The 19,492-nt window shown below is 39.9% G+C and overlaps 1 protein-coding gene across 2 annotated transcripts in view; it reads right to left on the bottom strand.

Annotated features, from left to right (window-relative positions):
* The window catches only part of LOC125451670 (intermembrane lipid transfer protein VPS13B-like), a 907,633-nt gene that overhangs the window by 88,264 nt on the left and 799,877 nt on the right, over positions 1–19,492 (bottom strand). For both annotated transcript variants that reach the window (XM_048529130.2, XM_048529131.1), the window contains exons 41-43: positions 14,156–14,337; positions 12,699–13,048; positions 9,789–9,950 (exon numbers count right to left, since the gene is read on the bottom strand). In XM_048529130.2, coding sequence (XP_048385087.1) covers positions 9,789–9,950; positions 12,699–13,048; positions 14,156–14,337 — 694 coding nt within the window. The remainder of the gene's footprint in view (positions 1–9,788; positions 9,951–12,698; positions 13,049–14,155; positions 14,338–19,492) is intronic.

Consider the following 19,492-nt stretch of genomic DNA (forward strand, 5'->3'; position numbering starts at 1 on the left):
GTCAGGACACTTCTTCTGAAGAAGGGTCCCGACCCAAAATATCAACTTTCCTGCTCCTCTAATGCTGTCTGGCCTGCTGTGTTCCTCCAGCTGTGTTGTCTCTGACTCCAGCATCTGCAGTTTCTGCTACATCTGCGGTATTAGTGTTGTCTTTAAATTAGTGCTTCACCAGCAAATTTGAGAGAAACGAGAACTATTCACATGCTACAATTGCAAATGTAGCTTTACACAGGAACTTAATTTTAAAAAAGGAGTCCTTTATGGGAGTTAAAAGACTTCCTCACAGCATTCCTGCATTGAATTTCACCTTTGGTTTAGAAATTACAATTTACAAATGTCCCTGGCATCCGTTTCTGTGGGGTTGACCAGGATAGCATCACGCTGTGTTTTCCATGTAGTGCTCCTTGTAGTATATGACCTTTTCATTCACATAAGAATCATGTGTCGGAAGAAAGGCTGAAAGACAAAGAAAGCACTGCACTGTCCTAGGGAGCTACACAGAAGCATGTGGGGGCCTATTTTGTAAAAAAAATTGCAAATAAAACAAAGGCTAATTGTTCTTTCAGAAGTTGAAGCTAACCCATAAGGTCAATGCAGGCAACACAAAAGTGAACTCTAATATCAGTGTAATAGAGAGAAAAAAATTAGAAACTTACACCAACAATGGTTCTGAGAACACTTTTAAAGTCTACTCAGGGTTATTAGGTGCCGTGTTTAGTTCTTGGGATTGATTGCATTTGAAGTTTAAGTTTCTTTTGGCAACAAATAACACAATGTCATTACTGAAACACTGTTGGGTAAGGATTAGGGCATTTTAACCTTTGGCACAGAAAAGCAAAAAGTACACTTTCTCTGAAAGCAGTTTTATTACTTGTGGCACTGTGGTAGAAAATGAACAATTACTTAGTTCAAAGAGCAACAGGTTACTGGTTTCTTCAGAGAGGAAAGTATTAACAGATTCCCAACTGGATGTCCAAGTGTTCAAAGTACTCAGGCAAGAGGACTTGAAAAGAAAAGGCTGCTGAGGTAAATGTAAAAAGTGTCTCTCCTCTTTGGAATAAAGTCTGAGAAATCAATTTAATTAAACACAAACTAATGAGGTCACTAATCTGGAATGCTGACTGTCCCTAGTGAATCTGCACAACCCATTCAATCCCATGTCATTAGTGTAACAGAAAAAGCTCTGTATGTTCACTGCAATGGGCATACTAGGTTAAATTCTCTGGCAGAGTTTTATACAATTTATTATATCCTTAAACATTTTTACAGAAAATTTCCAGTATGTGACACCCCAAAGCTAGAGTGTTTGAGATGTAATGTACTTATTACTTGCAATGTGTTTAAGAAAGCAACAGGGTAACAAAGTCACATCAACTTTGTAGTAATCATTGTTCATTTTAGAAGTTAGGAAATTTGCCAAGATAATACGTACATGAAGTTGGCTTGTTGTGACCCCGTAATGGCTAATACAGTGATCTTTGTAAACAGGTGACGTGGTGAAATTACCATTTACAATATGGATCATATACAATTTTTTTCAATATAAGCAACACTCCACAATTGTGCAATGCCTGCATAATAAGAAACATGAGACGTGAACACTGAGTAACTTCATTTTCTTTCCCACTATAAGTATGTGGTATCTGAGACCTCTGTCCTAACTCACTTTATTCCCTGGTGGAAGTCAAGTATAAACTAGAGCCTTTGGGGCAGTTACTGATTCCAAACGCACAGATTATTTCACATTTATCTTCAGATCTGGTTTAAATGTTCTGAAACTTCAGTAACTTGGCAAGTTCAGAACTATCAAGAGGACTGAAATAATTTTATAGCTATGAAGTCATCTAACATTCCTCTAATCTAACACTCTGAGGGCTTGTCCACACTTGAGGCTTTAATTCCATCTTTCATCCGCTATGAGCTATTAAACACTTTATTTAGCATGGAAACAATTATGTCCAAATGCCATCTTTAACCATAACTAAATATTCAAAATAATCTTTGTTGACTAACATTTTTGTGGCATTTTATTATAGCACATGGTACCTATTATTCCACTCTGGGTCCTAGTATTTTCATGCAGATGAGAGGATAATTTTCTGTGCATAAAAGCTGGAAAGTCCAATTCTTTAAAAAAGAACATTTTATATTTTTATCACAGCCTAGAGAAATCCATAACACTGACCAGCTCTACTTGCTTTTCCTCATTAGAAAACGTAGTTATATGTTCTTCCTTCTTTGTAGCTTCAATCACGTGAGCTCTCAACACTCACTCAATGCTCCAAATAATCTACCATTCATTGTGTGAACCTGGCTTTGGGCTGTGAAACTTTTCCACCTACTGCTGCTAATGTGCCCAAAGTTGTAGAAAAAGAGTGGCTCCTTGAACGATCCTTGGCTGATTCAGTCACTAGAAAGATTCCGACAAGACTCCTAACATTACTTGCTCCTCCACTTTTGATCTCATTACGCTTTACCGTGCAAAACACAGAACTCGTTCCTTTTTCTCATTTAGTAGCACCTTCTGTATAAACAAATAAAAATGTAGGATTGTTTCTGGTATTGCAAACAATTGATGCAGTCAAACCACCACGCAACACACAAGCAAATACAAACTGCACTGACTTTCCCATTACAGCAGAAGAGGATTGGTAACACAGGAAGGCTTTGCAGTTTTGCAAAGGTAGCAAGTACAAGACATGACCATCTCCCAGGTCCTAATTACTGGATAATAAGTTACATTTATATAGGGTTATAAGCATAGCAAACTATCCCATTAACGTTAGCAAACAAAACTGACATGGAGCCACACTCAAGGTGGTGTTCGACAAATGATCAAAAACTTGGTCCAGATGGTACGTTTCAACAGCTTAAAAAAAAGAGATACCGATGGGGGTGGAGTGTTTGGGAAGGAAATTCCAGCAGAGAAGACCTAAAAAAACTGGAAGTGTGGCCACTAATGGTGCAGCGCTTAAAAATCAGGATTGAAAGAAACGGCCAAAATCAAGGGCAAGTCTTCCAGTATCTGCAGTTCCCGTTATCACTTATCAAGGCCAACACAGATTGCCTTTCATTCTTCTCAATTCCAACAAATACAAACTGAATCTATTCAGTCTGTCCTAATAAAACAGTCCCTGCATTCCTGGAATCGACCTAGTGAGCCTTCTCTGGACCGCCTCTACCGCTTGTATATCTTCCATTAGGTAAGGGGTCCAAGCTGTTCACAATATTCCAATGAGCCCCAGGAGAAGGTTTGTTACTAAACCCTTTCAGTAGTCTCCTGCCTGACCTACCACCTCTCCAAACTTGAGCACTTCAAAACCTCTGTGGTCCATGCCGTAACATGCATCAAGTTACATTCATCTATGTCCCCCGTGCCCGCTGGCCCACGATAGCTCCCAATCCAATAACCTAAATTTAAAGTTCTGATCCTAGTTTCCAAATTCCTCCTTGTGTTGTCCTTCCCTATCTCTGTTACTTTCTACAGTTCTGAAACCTTCCAGCAACAGTCTCATCTTCTTGGTGAGCCTAAGCATGTATCTGTGTTCCAAGGCTCTAGTAACAAACCTTCTCCTGGGGCTAGTTGGAATATTGTGAACAGTTTGGTCCCCTTACCTAATGGAAGATATACAAGCAGTAGAGGCGGTCCAGAGAAGGCTCACTAGGTTGATTCCAGGAATGCAGGGACTGTATTATTAGGGCAGACTGAATAGATTCAGTTTGTATTTGTTGGAATTAAGAATGAAAGGCAATCTTGTTGAAAAACAGGACACTTCACAGGGTCAATGCGGAAAGGTTGTTTGCCCTTATGGCAGTGTCTAGTACCAGAGGGTATAATCTCAGAATAAGGGGTGAAGCATATAAAACAGATATGAGAAGGAATTTCTTCTCATTGAGGATAGTGAATTTGTGGAATTCATTACCATAGAGGGCTGTCAAGGCTGGATCATTAAGCATATTCAAGCATGACACAGACTTACTATCAGATTAGCCATAATCTCATTGAACGGTGGTGCAGACCTGCTAGGCTGCTCCTTTGTCGTATGGGCTTGTGTGCAGCAGGGCCAATGGCCACTGCTCCCAGTCCTCAGGCTGACTGATAGTTCTCAGAGGTGGGCAACAGGTCCTGAGAATATCAACAGCAACCAACAGACCGTCCAACTGTGATTTAATTAATCAGGGACCCCAGAATCAGTCACGGTAGTGCTGTCACTAGCTCTCCAGCCTGTGGATAAGGTCGTGCCACAACTATTACATTCTGTCACTAGACGTCAGCACACCATCTAGGATGGCACTTCAGTGACACCTGGAAACTATGCTAAATTCTTGGAAGTGTTCCTTTTCTTCTGGATATTAAGTCGGAGGCCGTATTGGTCGGTTCAGGTTGTGAAAATACCAGCAAAAACGACTAGCTGTTCATTCATCTTGTTTGCTGTTTGTGGCACTTTACTACTTATTGTGTTGCCTGAGAGGCTCGCATTTCTAACACCAACCACATTCAGAAAGCAATTTGTGTACGTGAAGCACCCAGACGTAGCCCGAGAATGAAATATGGTATTAAAGATTAGACTTAATCATTCAAACCTCTTATTACAGGAAACAAAATTTCAATCATTTGACAAAGGCAATCTGATTCAACACATTAGGAAACCATACAAGGATGCTTGGGAAAAAAACGTATAAGGAGATTCAAGCTACTGAAATAAACATAAAATGAACAAAACTGAAATATTGTGCAAACTGTGTAGTACAATACAATGTGAAGCTTACTCAATATACTGCATGTGGTTTGCCTCCTGCCAACAGAACATTTGCCACAAAGATGTCAAACTACTTAGAACACAGTAATTCCACTGGGACATCTGGTTTAGTTGTCAGCTACTTCTTGGGTAATCTCACAGCACTGTATGCCATGGCCATGGTGGGAGTTGATTCCTAGACTTCCATTTCCACACCAGACTTAGCTGTTTGGACCTCTTGCTCACTGTAGTTCCTTCACGGTATTCAGGCATTGCTGTGTCAGTGAGGTCACATGAATGACTGGTTGTCCTAACAACACCAAATGGATTATCTGACAGCAATCGCACTGAGAAACTTGCTGTTTCAGAGCTGAGTGGTACAATACTTTGAGTGAAGCTGGCAATGGCCTGTCCAGACACCTTCTCCCGACATGAGCTGATCAGGTGGAATGTCTGTAAAACGTTCAAGTTAATTTGATATGCTGACATCATGTACAGTGATTGCTTTTCACGCTAGCTAGTTCTCATGCCAATACAACTCACCCACTAACCCACTGTGCTCACTAGCCAACATTGGCTCCTTGCTCAGCAACACATCATTTTAAAATTCTTCTCCTTCGTTCAGTCATGCTGTGATCTCGGTTCCTCCTTATATCTGTAATTTCCTCACTACCTTTAATTTTCCAAGATCTCTGCATGCCATCCAGTCCAGTTCTAGCTTTGTTTATTTCCAATTTCCTTCTCTTCAACACTGGCTGCCAACTGCCTAGTTCCAAGACTCTGTAATTCCTAAACCTATCTACATCTCCACCTGAGTCTCCTCCCTTAAATCACTCTTGTAAAACCAGCCTTAATGACTTCTGTTTACAGTGTTCGGTATCAACCTGTGTCAGCAAAGATAGAAGCATAATACTGTGGATGCTGGAGATCTGAAACAAGCACAGAAGATACTGGAGACACTCAGCAGGTCTGGCAGCATCAGATATGTCTTCATGTTGGGCTTGAAATGCTAATTCTGTTTCTCTGCCCACACATGCTGTCAGACCTACTGAATTTCTCTAATACTTTCCATGTATGTTTGTCCATGAGGCACCAGTGAACATTTTAATACATTAGAATGTCTTATAAAAGTTTGTTTTTATAGTTCTGTTTCATTTGAAAATTGAACCAGCATCAACAGCTGTATTTTAGTCATTTCAGTTTCTGGTAGGAATAACAATCGTTACACTTCGATACAGATCATTCACAGAGCCCACAGTTGACAACCTTCCAAACCCATAAATGCTATCAACTAGAAGGACAAGGGTACCAGATACGTAAGAACATCACTACATGCAACATTCTCTCCAGGCCACTCACCATCCTAATTTGGAGATTCTTTCACTGTCACTGAGTCAAAATTCTGGATTCTCTCCCCAGTAGTATTGTAAATATCCCTAAATCCTAAGGACTGCAGCAGTTCAAGAAGGCAGCTCACTACTGTCTTCTCAAGGGTAATGAGGGATGGACAATAAATGATCGTCCAACCAGCAATGCTCAGATCGCATGAATGATGTTTTTTAAAAAAAACAAGGCCACCTTTGCGATGATTTAATCAAATGGTTGCAAAATAGCCACTGATCATCAATACCATTTTGTTGCTGATGTAGGTTCCAGGCAAACCGTACACATACTGGGAGTTTGAACTCTGCAACATCACCACCAGCATTCCAATCCACCCTCACACTGCTGTGACATGAACAGAGAAACAGGAATAAAGGAGCCTGTTTCACAATTCAATTAGATCATTGCTGATTTCACGGCAGTTTTCAATTTCCTATTAGACAATTTTCCACTTTAATATTTTTCATCATTGTTAGCTCATATCCTGCTTTCTCTTAGTGTTCAACAAAAAAAGACCAGATTTTTATCTCTTCTGGTTTGCACTGAGATTAAAAATATCTGCTATTGTTGCTTTTTGTGGGAATATTTCACGTGGGTTCAGATTATTTGGCAAATTCATTCATTTTCTGCAGCAAGGTGAGGTCAGATAGCCCTGAAAGATCATCTTAAGCTAGCTCAGCAAGCTGAGTTGGTATCAGGATAAACTCTGATGCAAATGCTCCCCACAGAGTTCTCTCTTTACTTTTCAGATTGTGACAGAGTGATGCTAAATATTCGTGTCATCTCTTCCAAGTGCTTATGCCATCTATTAGTCCCACTTAACTTTCTTTGTGGCATGTAGATGTTTTGGACTTCTGGATAGAAATATACATAATCAGCTTCTGAAATGGTCTCTAAAACTCTTCATAATATATGAGTTCCGAGGAAGAGTCACCGGACCCGAAGTGTTAACTCTACTTCTTCCTTCATGAAGCTACCAGACCTGCTGAGCTTTTCTAGGAGCTTGTTTTTGCTCCTCGTAACAACTTGGCTCAATTTGCTGAATCCTACGCATAGAAAGGAGATTCACTTGGCACTGATCAGAGGATTGACTTTGAATTTCAACAAACAGCTCCCATTCAGGATGAGACACCATGTAAAAGAATTGAATTAATCAATGGAGTTTCAATGCATTTTCAACAGGAGGCTTTTTCATTGCACAATTCCAATTTTAACAAGTAGATCATTTGAGCGACGTAATTTCAATGAGCAGATTGTATATAAAAAAAAGTCCTTTCATATTAGTCATTCTTCTGTGATTAAGACATAATTTAGGAACTAATGCACAGGAACCAATTAGCAGGCAAAATAGTTGAGGGTGAACAGTTGACATTAAACTCATCCAACCATAGCAGGTCATTTTTGCATGCTCTGTGTTGATTTGGAAAATTGGAGCAAGAAAAACCAACCAGACGCTCAAACCAGTTCTGTCATTCAATGAAGTTGGGGCTGATCTATATCTTCACTCTGGATTGAAAAATTAGCTTTTGGATTTTCAGCATCTGCTGTATTTTGCCTATATTCATAGGCCACTGGTTAGCTTCCCGTCATGTACCCAGCCTCTGCATCACCCCAGGGTGATGGCACCTGCCCATGAGGCATCTGCCAGGCCTAACCTAAACTGCAGGGATCTTGAAGAAATCTTGGTTCCCCCAAAAATGTGATATATAGGTCACCTGGCATGTGGGCACACCCTAGTGTGCACCAACCAGATTCCAGCTATGGGTCACATAGTACCCCCTGCCCTGCAAGAATTAAAGACTTGGAGTGCAGTTCAATAGACAGCTGGATGTTCTCTTTCAGTAAGCATTTTGCATCTCCTCCTACAACTGAGTGGAGTCCAGTCCTTGGGGCTCCCACTGTTTCTCAGGATTCAATTTGTAAAATCAAGAGGAGGATGCAGATGGCAGGCAAGTCTATGCCTCCATATCCTGCCTAGGATATATAGCCAGAAAACAGAGAGGGAGAAAAACCTTCTCACATAGCCAATGGTTAGGGTCTGGAAATACACTGCCTGAAAGTGTGGTTTTAATTGAAGCATCAAAAAGGAATAAGACTTTTAACTTGGAAGGAACAATGTGCAGGGTTGTGATGAGAAGACTGGAGAAAGGCACTAGGTATGATGCTCATTTGGAGAGTTGCTGCAGACATGATGGGCCAAATGGCTTTCTTGTGCACCATAATAATTCTGTGCTTCAGTGAATGTCCAGCTGGCATAGTCAACACAGCACAAAAATGTCAATCTGTCATTCATTCAAGCCTCATGTTGAATGTGATTATGTTCTCATCTGGCTTTACCAAAGTTCTCAGACTGTACTCCCATTAGCTCTCACAGATGGAAGAATGCCAACTGCCTTAATATCAGTTATATCCCAACTGTTTATTTTACTCACTGTAAATTTCTATTAATATAGAAGGTTAATTAATACATTTTACTTCCTGCTCTGTTGCCGGTGAAAATACTTCAACGTAATTGGCTGCTTGACGTGCTTGATTACATCATTGTTGGCAGACACTTGGAGATCCCATTGATTTGGCGCCAGATCTAAGCTAAATTTGGGAAAGGAGAAATCTATGCTGCCGATATTGCTAGATCTGTGTAGGAAGATTTATTAGAGTTCTATTACTTCACTGCCAACCACAAAATCAAAGCCAGTTTGGTGACAGCTTTGTAGAGGAACTGCAAAACAGGTAATGTCAGTGGGATGGGAAAGATCAAAATGGACTTCAAAAAGAGAAAAATGTCAATGACTAAGTTGGGGAGATAAGTGGATAGCAACTGGATTGGTAAGTGAGAGCAAAATGATGGACAGATGAGATGTTATGTTGGGAAACTGCTTAAATGTAATGGCATCTGGTCTAAAGCCAATCATCTCATTTCTAGTTCCTTTTGGGAAGTTAATTTGAGAACTAAGGTCGGAAAATCCTCACAGTGTTACACCAGTCTCAGTTAGGGCACCTACCAGTAAGTATGCTCTACATCATTGCAACTGTCAAAAACAGGATATTTAAAAATGAAATGAAATTCCACCTTTGTGGAACAAACTACACATCACTGCCTCATACTTGTTAATGTTCTCTTAACCATCCAGAACTGGAAGCTTGGTACTATGAGAAATGAACACTTGCTTTCACAATTTGCTTCCAACAAAAATGGCAGAATTAAAGGTAAAAGCTGTGAGAGACAGCAGAACATTCATCATTTTCAGACAAAAGCTGTGACAAAATGCCATTGTTGGATTCTGACTTTGGTATGAGAAAGTACAACAGGTGTTATTGGGATGCTGAAGGTAAAGTGCACTTTAAATGACTTTGTTAATTAACTTACTTGGATGCATTATGACGCACTTCTGTGGTAAGTAAGACTTGAGCCCAAATACACTGGCCCATAGGTAAGGGCACAGTTATTGGACCACAATACTCTGTGTCAGCACTCAGTACTTAAATAAATTGGAGGCAGTTGCACTGGGTTTATCACTTACATTTTCTGGACTTAAATCATAAAAAGCTTGCTTTACGCATACAGCAATATTAATGTCTACTTCAAGGCACCTGCTGTTATTATTACCGTTTAGTCCCATGAAAGAGCCGTCAAAGAATAATTCAGCAAGCTACGTTTTGTAATACCTGGGGGGACTTGTGTGAACGCCAGCTGTACTGATGGCTGTGCTCACTGGCCAATAGAACATTTTCATCAGTATCCACCTGGCCAAACCGCAGTGTCTCCTGAGTGTCATTACATATCACGAAGTGGCTGAAGACCAACTCCTCTGCCTCTGGATGTTCATTCTGGAACAGAAAACATCAGTGTGCATTAGATCAGCCCTAAAGATGTTTAGCAGCTATCCACCTAGTGGTAAATACCATGGCCTGAAAACCCGAGGATGTGAATATGCGGGTTAATATTTCAGATGACTGACAAAAGCTGGTTATTGTCAATGCCAGCATTTTAAATTCTCCATAGTACTTAATAAAACAGTTGTTTTAAAAAAATTGGATCCTTCTGGAGGATTTGTGTCTCATCTAAATACTGATTTAGAATTTAAAGTTGGCAATGTCTCTGACGCTTAATCTTTAATGACTGCAAAAATATTTAGACAAAATACTGGCATCGCAGCTCAACTTTCTACTTTTAAAAATTAGAGAACTAAGATTTTCAATGCTGACCAGTCTGTGGGTACAATTTGACTAAGGCAATGAAATACTGCTGCCTGTGTGCCTGTGAATTGTGTGTGAAAAATGATTGGCATCAAAATACAGGGCTTTGTATCATGAAGCAAAAATAATTTGTAATATTTATGTATTATGAAAGAAAATGTTTTAAAAAGGAATATTGTACAAGTAATTCTACTGTGATTACATTATTTTGCATAATACAAGAATGACAGTTTTGATATAAACTTAACCACAGTGTGGCACAGGAAGATCAAACAAAACTTTGTGTTTTGGGCCTTGATTTTATAACCGAGTTCTCTGGCTTCTAGGTATTCCGTTCTATCTGTTGGACTTTGGACGACTCTTAAAATGAAGCCTATATGAATAACACGACCCACTGAACCACGGTCAGAGGAGCACAGGTCCTTTTTGGAACCTTTGGATGTTGACCTGACTTCCACTCTTGAGGGAAAAGGGTGCGCTTTCAAAACAAAACAATGAATTTAAATAGAGATATAGACAGGCCCGTATCTACCCCATTACATCAAAGCTGCCCATCACTCATGGGAGAAGCAAGTGGCCAAATCCACATTAACCCATGAACAATGTTGCAGACAATCGGATCACATTCATTCTTTCTATATATTATACACTGTGACCTCTAGAAGGAGTCTAATTCAGGTTTAACTTGAATATAAGTTCTAAATCACAAAGAAAAATAGAAGATAGGAGCAGGAGGCCGCCATTTGGCCCTTTGATTCTGCTCTGCCATTTTTCACGATCATGGCTGATCGTCCAATTCAGTTGCCTAATCCTGCTTTCATAGCCTTTGATCCCATTTGCCCCAAGTGCTTTATCTAGCTGCCACTTGATTACATTAAATGTTCTGGCATCAACTACTTCCTGCGGTAATCAATTCCACAGGCTCACCACTCTTTTCGTGAAGGAATGTCTCCTCATTTGTGTCCTAAGTGACCTATCCTGAATCCTCAGACGGTGACCCCTGTTCTGGGCACACCCAACGTCGGGACATCCTCCTTGCATCTATCCTGTCCAGTCTTGTTAGAATTTATAAGCATCTACGAGATTTCCGCTCACTCATCTGAACTCCAGTGAAAATAATCCTGACCTAATCAATTTCTTCACATATGTCAGTCCCGCCATTCTCGGAGTCAGCCTGGTAAACCTTTGCTGCACTCCCTCGAGAGCAAGAGCTTCTTTTCTCAGAAAAGGAGGCCAAAAATGTAACAATATTTTTGGTGTTGTCTCAGCAAGGCCCTGAACAACTGCAATAACATATCCCTGGTCCTGTACTCAAAACATTTTACAATGAAGGCCATCATACCATTTGCCTTCTTTACTGCCTGCTGAACCTGCATGCTTACCTTCAGCAACTGGTGCACAAGGACACCCAGGTCTCGCTGCAAACTCCCCTCTCCAAATTCACAGCCATTCAGGTAGTAATCTGCCCTCTTGTTTTTGCTTCTGAACTGAATAACCTCACAGTTATCCAAATTACACTGCATCTGCCATTGATTTTCCCACTCACTCAACCTGTTAAGATCATGTCGAAGGATCTCTGTATCCTCGTCACAGTTCATCGTCCCACCCAACGTGGTATCAGCTGCAAATGTGGAGATGTTATATTTTGTTCCCTCATCCAAATCCTTAATATATTTCGTGCATAACTGAGGTCCGTGCACCAATCTCTGTGGCACCCCACTAGTTATTGTGTGCTAATCTGCAAAGAACAAATCACTTCCTACCCTTTGTTTCCTCTCTGCCAATCAGTTTCCTATCCATCTCAATACATTTTCCGCAATCCCATGCGCTTTAATCTTGTGCAATAGTTTCTTATGCAGGACTTTGTCAAACCCTTTCTGAATGTCCAAATATACCACATAAACTGACTTCCCTTTGTCAATATTTTGAGGCTGACAAGGTATTTGAAGTATTCTGGGTCTAATGAGCTCCAGAGGAACCCAAGGGTAACGACAATGAGGAATACAAGACTATCATTTCATCTAATGAGTTTCCTTTTTAAAAAAAACTTATAATGAAAAGTAATCGGGGCTCATCATAATAGAAATGCTTCTTGAAGCATTAATTTTAATTTGTTGACAAGACCTTGGATAACCCTCTGTCATTTAATGAAAGGTATAAAATATGCTGACTCTACACCTGAGATGTGCATTATCCGAGATCTCTAAATGATGTGGGCACAGATGAATAAATAGAGTTGGCAAGTCAATCAGTCATTGTCTCACTGAATGGCACAGCAGGCTCGAGGGGCCCAATGGTCTATTCTTGTCCCAGAGTCCCCAATGGTTAATTGTAAAAGGAGCTGACGTGGTTTAAATTATATCACATGCTTCAACATACCTGTCTCCAAGCACGAGCTGCTATGTCTAGTGAATGAACTGCGTGTTGCCCCACACTGATAAACACGGGGTCAACAAACACATTTCCGTCGATTAGCTGCTCCACACAGCTGTTGCTCATGACTACTTGCCCATGAAAGGTGAAGGGTTTTACAATGCTTGTCATGGTTAGATTGCGGTATTCGAGCAGCTTGCAGTTGGCGATCGCAGAGAACTGGAGCTCTTGGCAGACAGGGCTATCGGACCATTGCCGCATGTAGACATTTGGGCTTTTCAGAGAAACAATCATGTATTCTTGCTCTGCAGGCAGCTTTCTATCAGGGATGAATGCCTGAAGACAGCTGGGATGTGCTGTGGTATGATAGAAATATTTCACGCAAAAATGTTAGAAATTTGATGGATTGTGTAAAATAGTAGCATCAAAACTATTCACTGATTTACAATCAAAATTTAAACAGATAGGTAAGTTGCTGTTACAACTCAAAGGTAAAATAAAACCATTCTAATTTTGTCCATTTAATATTAATAATTTTGAAACGTTCTTCCCAAATTGAATAGGAAGGATTAAACTAGTACCTTCAAAGGAATTTTAAAAAATTCAATTCCACATGATGGTTATTTGCAATTTTGAAACAGAATGTGATTAAAATTTAGAATGGATTTATTGAGATTTTCAAGCATTTCAACAACCGTACAGGTCAAATAACCTGCTTCTGTGCTCTGTGATTCTGACAGATTCAGATTTTCAGAGGTATTTACAACTAAAATCAGGAAGTATGACTATTAGAAACTAAGGCATTGAAATTATACGCATTATAAAGAGGGGAGTTTCCAATAAAATAGCAAAGGTGAATCACAGACACACATCTTCAGCATGCAGTGTACATTTTCAAGCCCAAGTGCAGGATATCAATTTCTTTATTTAAAATTCTCATTTCCATGAGAACAAGTGTTTTAGCACAGAAACAGGCTATTCAGCCTACTAGTACAAGATGGTGTTTAAGTTTGACATAAACTTATTTCATCTCACCCTATCGACTTATTTTACTACTCTTTTCTTTTTCAAGTTCTTATGTAACCTTTTATAAATGCACACTGAACACTTCGAAATGAATTATTGTGAAATGGTGGCATGCCTTGTATTACGTTGGTTGTTTAATATATAATATTTAAAACAAACTCTTATATACAGGATCAACTGATTTGTATTAGTTAAATAAGCAATATATTTGAGAAAAATCTCTCTTATGATCTCAGGTCAGGATATTTCACAGAAAGAAATACATGTTTTAATTAATTTTTTGAATAAAAGCAAAATTGTGTTTTCAAGAAAGCATACTTTACTCTTTTTTCAGCATTTCAGAAAAAAAAATTCTCAATATATTGTGAAGGATTCCTCAGAATAAAATGAACTAAGAACTGAAAATGTCGAAGTAACAAATTTGTTCAGTAACATACCTCTACCGAGCTGATCCAGATGATGACAAAGGTGAAGCTCAATTTGGGCAAACCGCAATGAGATGCCAAAAGAAGGCACGAACCATGCTGCAAAACATGAATCTACCCTGGTGCAGGCTGCCAATGCCATTGGAGACACAAGCTGGTCACAGACACTTTGTGAGCCAGATTCGCCATCACTGCTGATGAGAATACAAGACAGAAATAATAGATATCACATTTATGCCAACACATTAGTGAAAGAAAATACTTTTTAAAAAATTTGACAAATAAACCTAACAGATATTTTGGGCAGCACGGTGGCTCAGTGGTTAGCACTGTAGCCTCACTGCGCCAGGGACCTGAGTTGGATTCCAGCCTCGGGTGACTGTCTGTGTGGAGCTTGCACATTCTCCCAGTGTCTGCTTGGGTTTCCTCTGGGTGCTCCGGTTTCCTCCCACAGTCCAAAGATGTGCGGGCTAGGTGGATCGGCCATGCTAAATTGCCCACAGTGTTCAGGGGTGCGTGGGTTATGGGGGGATGCGTCTGGGTGGGATGATTCAAGGGGCATTGTGGACTTGTTGGGCCGAAGGGCCTGTTTCCACACTGTCGGGAATCTAATCTAATCTAATTTAATCTAATCACCTTACTAAAGTTGTCACTCTACAAACAAAGCTATGCTGAAAGATTTTCACAGTACCAGGCAAATGACTATCTGAAATTTGGCCATTTCCTAAAGCCACAGCTATTGTCAAAGAAGAGAAGAACAAAAATTCATCCTTTGTTGTCTCGGCTAGTTGGATTCCTATCTGGCACCGAGGGAGATGACTGCAGTTGTTGGAGTTCAGTTATCTCAGTTCCAGGACATCTCTGCAGGAGTTCCTCCTGGTAATGTCCTAAGCCCAATGACCTTCCCTCTACTATAAGATCAGAAGTGGGGACTTTTGCTAATGATTGTGCTATGTTCAGCACCGTTCGCAACTCCTCAGATACAAAAGAAACACATGACCAAATGCAGCAAGACCTGGGAAATGTCCGGGTTTGGGGAGACGAGTGGCGAGTAATATTCATGCCACACAAGTGCTGGGTAATGTCAATCTCTAACAAGAGAGTATTCAACCATTATCCCTTGAAGTTCAATGGAATTAGTATCTCTAAATATTGCTTAATCAACATCCTGGGAGCAGGTGGTTACCATTGACAAAAAACTGAATTGGACAAGCTAGATAAACACAGTGGCCACAAGAGCAAGCCACAAGCCACGAGTACAGCAGCGAGTAACTCACTTCCTAACTTCCAAAGCCTGTCCATCATCTACAAGGCACAAGTCATGAGTGTGATAGAATATTCACGCTTGGTGGATGCATGCAACTCTAACAACACGCAAGAAGCCTGATGACATCCAGAACAAAGCAACCCACTTGACTGGCACATTTGCTGTCCACATTCACTGTCCCCACCATCAACATACAGAGGCAGCTATGAGTATCATCTATAAGATGTACTGCAGAATTTTACCAAGGCACCTTAGACAACACATTGCAAACTCACCATTGCTAATGAGAAGGACAAGGCAAGGGAACACCATTCTTGCAAGTTCTTTTCCAAACTAGACATTACTCTAACTATATTATATGGAATTATATTGCCATTCCCTTAGCTATAACAAGATCAAAATCCCAGAACTCCTTATGAAATTGTGGGTCCATTTATATCAATTGGGCTTCAGTAGTTCAATAAGGCAGCTCACCACCACCTTTTGAGCTACTCCAATTCTGGCCTTTTGCACATTCCTCAGGCAAGTACAGATGGAGAATAAATGTTGATCGAATTAGTGAAGCCCACATCCTTTGAATGAATAATAAAGAAAAGGCAGGCAAACAACAGGGCTATCTTGTAAGAAGATGGCAAGAAACAACTGATGGTGCAAAAATAATGTCGGATCAGACAGCTCAGAACAAAAACCACTCAGCAGAGTGCTAAAGTAACAAAGTTTGAAAATACTATGGAGGAGGCTCAGGAACTCTGAGGCAATGCAAAATTAGAGAGGTGCAAGAGGGCGGTCTTTGTGATAGCATACAGAATCCAAATATTACATGGAGACATCAGACAGAAAAATTGTTGGGAATTCATAATCTGTGCAGAGTTTCTCCTTGAAGATATTTCGAATGGATAATGTTGGTCAGAGCTTTCCTGCATGATACTATCAAGGAGATACTTTAACACTAATATTAGATGCAACTTGTCTTTAATAGTCAGTATTTAAAGTATAACACAGCATAAAACAAAATTAAAAGACACAAGAAATTTCACGGATATTTTCCCACAAGTGGGGATATCAGTGCCAGATTGAACTTACTAAGTGCATTGAGCTCAGGATGAAATACAAGGAACATTGGTAACCAGCGAGTAGCTGAGGGTGAATTAAAAAATCTGGAATATTACAGACATGACATTTGATGTATATTGACTGAAGAACAACTGTTAGCAACTAGAATGCTAAATAATATTGACAAAACAATACAGTAGAAGTTAATGGAAGCTATGGATAATTTTTTTCTCATTGACCAGTATTCATTCCTGCTCCAGCCACATTCAATCTTAAATATTGGTAATTCTTGTTTTCAAATCCCTCCATGGCCCCATCTCTCCATATCTCTGTAAACTTTTGAGCTACTCCAATTCTGGCCTTTTGCACATTCCTCAGTTCAATCAGACCACTGTTGGTCGTTGGAACTTCTGCTTTTGAGAGGTTAAAGCTCTGGAATTCTTTCACTAAACCTCTTCACCATCTACGTCTGCGTACTCCTTTTAGTCCCTTCTTAAAAACAACTCCTCTGAACAAACCTTTGGTTGCCTGATTTAATTTGTGACTCATTGTTAAACTTCATTTGACAACTCTCCAGGCAAGGGCTCGTTATGTTAAACATGGTGCATATTATTTGTAGTGGTGAGTGCTCTGGTCACTAAGTATTGCTATTTTGATTTTAAAAAGTCAGGTTCTACAGATGTTGAAAATTTGAAATAAAAGATAGTGAGACCCTCAGGAGGTGAGGCAGCATTTGTAGCAGAGAACAACAGAATTCCAGGTTGATTTTGCCAATGAAAGGTCAAGATGAGAAACATTAACTCTGTTGTTCTCTCACAACAGATGGTACCTGATTTGCTGAGTGTTCTGAACATTTGGTCTTTTTATTTTAGTTATTGCATCCAGTTCCAGCCACAAAGGCAGCAATGTTGTGACAAAGATGCAGAGAAGAATCGTTCTTGAGGTAGAAGGAAAGAAAGACAAGGAAAATGTAGATGTTTAACCACAAAAATAGAAATGAATGCTGATAGGGGTTTCAAAGGAATGGGAGTAGGCCATTCAGCCCCTCTAGCCTTGATCAGGGTTAAACTTCATATACCTACCTTTGTCCCATAACCCTTAATATCTTTGCTTAACAAAAAAAATCTATCTCAGATTTAAATTAAATCCTCTAACATCCACTGCTATTTGTTGAACAGAGTTTGATATATCTTTGTATATCTTCAATACATGATAGTTCGCAGCAGCATAGTGGCTCAGTGGTTAGCACTGCTGCTTCACAGCACCAGGGACCTGGGTTTGATTCCACCCTCAGGTGACCGTCTGTGTGGAGTTTGCACACTCTCCCAGTGTCTACGCGGGCTTCCTCCGGTGCTCTGGTTTCCTCCCAAGGTCCAAAGATCTACAGGCTAGGTGGGTTGGCCATGCTAAATTGCCCATTGTGTTCAGGGATATGTAGATTAGATGAGTTACAGGGGGATGTGTCTGGGTGGGATGCTCTGAGGATTGGTGTGGACTTTTTGGGCTGAAGGGCCTGTTTCCACACTGTAGGGATTCTATATGAGGTTCTAAATTGGGGTGCATAACTAAATGTATCAAACTGCTTTCTAACATCTCTCCTGAAAGCTCTGGCACTAAGTCTTAGATTATGCCTTCATGGATGGGTGCCATATTTAATGTTTCATGTGTAACACTTGCTTTTATCAATAACCTGTTCAGTAAAAAGGTAAGCTCGCAAAGACAAATAATTAGACCTAGACTAAGAGCACATGCACAAATGAAAGAAAGGCAAACACAACTGTGATGTGGATGATGATGGGATAGTGTAGGGGGAGGGGCCTAGATTAGTTCACAGGTTGGCGCAACATCGAGGGCCGAAGGGCCTGTTCTGCGCTGTATTGTTCAATGTTCTATATATGAAGACAGAAGCCAAGAGATGTACAAAGTGGTCAACATGGAGAATGAGCGTTTAAGCTCAGTTAATAATTCACTGAGAGCTACAATGTGTGTAGCTGATGTTTGTTCCAGGCTGTTGAATTGTTAATAGCCTGAACAGTATTTTGCACTTTTGTCTATCTTATGATCATTATGGCACTTGGATCAAGCCCCAAAGTGCATAAGTATATATTTTTTTCAAAGTACTGGATTTACGAATATTTTTTATTTGAGGAAAAGCTTTTGTGGATGACTTCATGCAATTGTATTTATTCTCTGGACTTTATGAATATAAAAGTTGGCCAAAACTTTGTTTCAAGTGTTGATTTGGGTTTTGGTTGCTATTCAAAAACATAGTTTCAAACAGCTGAAAGTGGTGTGCAAGCTAAAGTTACTTGAGTGCTTATTGGCGAGGAAATCAAGTTAATAAAATTCCAATCCTGACCTGGAAGCACCCTGTTATATTCACTGATCATTCAAACATTCAACACTGGGGTCCAGTCACAGGTTGCAAAGGTACATGAAGTATGAGAACATGACTTATAGAGCATATGAGCATCAATACTTAGAGAACTACATTCAAAAAGGACAATAAATCAAGGGGAAAGTAGGGCAGAGTGACAATACATGGCCCCATTTAACTATTTGTAACAGGACAACATACATCCAGAAGTTTGCTTGTTCTGTACAGATGTTAAAAGTTTCCATTGTATCAATAGATCTAAGTATTGTAATCTAACAAAGGGGTCACTTAGCAACAGTTGAACATACAGGGAAATTCAATATGTCTAAGTTACTACATTCTTTCAAAACACATTCCTGATCTCTTAAGCAGAAGTTATCTTTGCCAAGTCATCCTTCTTAATTTAAAACAGATATAATATTTTCTAATTCTGAAAATGGACTTGTTATGCATAAAGCAGAAATTCACACAGCATCATTCCGAAAGCCCATTTTTCAATTGGCCAGAATTTGCTGCCACAGTAATAGTAAGGAGTTTTGTATCAGAGATAATGGGAACTGCAGATGCTGGAGAATCCAAGATAATAAAGTGTGAAGCTGGATGAACACAGCAGGTCAAGCGGCATCTCAGGAGCACAAAAGCTGACGTTTTG

This window comes from Stegostoma tigrinum, chromosome 5 (assembly GCF_030684315.1).
Source record: "Stegostoma tigrinum isolate sSteTig4 chromosome 5, sSteTig4.hap1, whole genome shotgun sequence".
In the NCBI taxonomy this organism is placed as follows: Eukaryota; Metazoa; Chordata; class Chondrichthyes; order Orectolobiformes; family Stegostomatidae; genus Stegostoma; species Stegostoma tigrinum.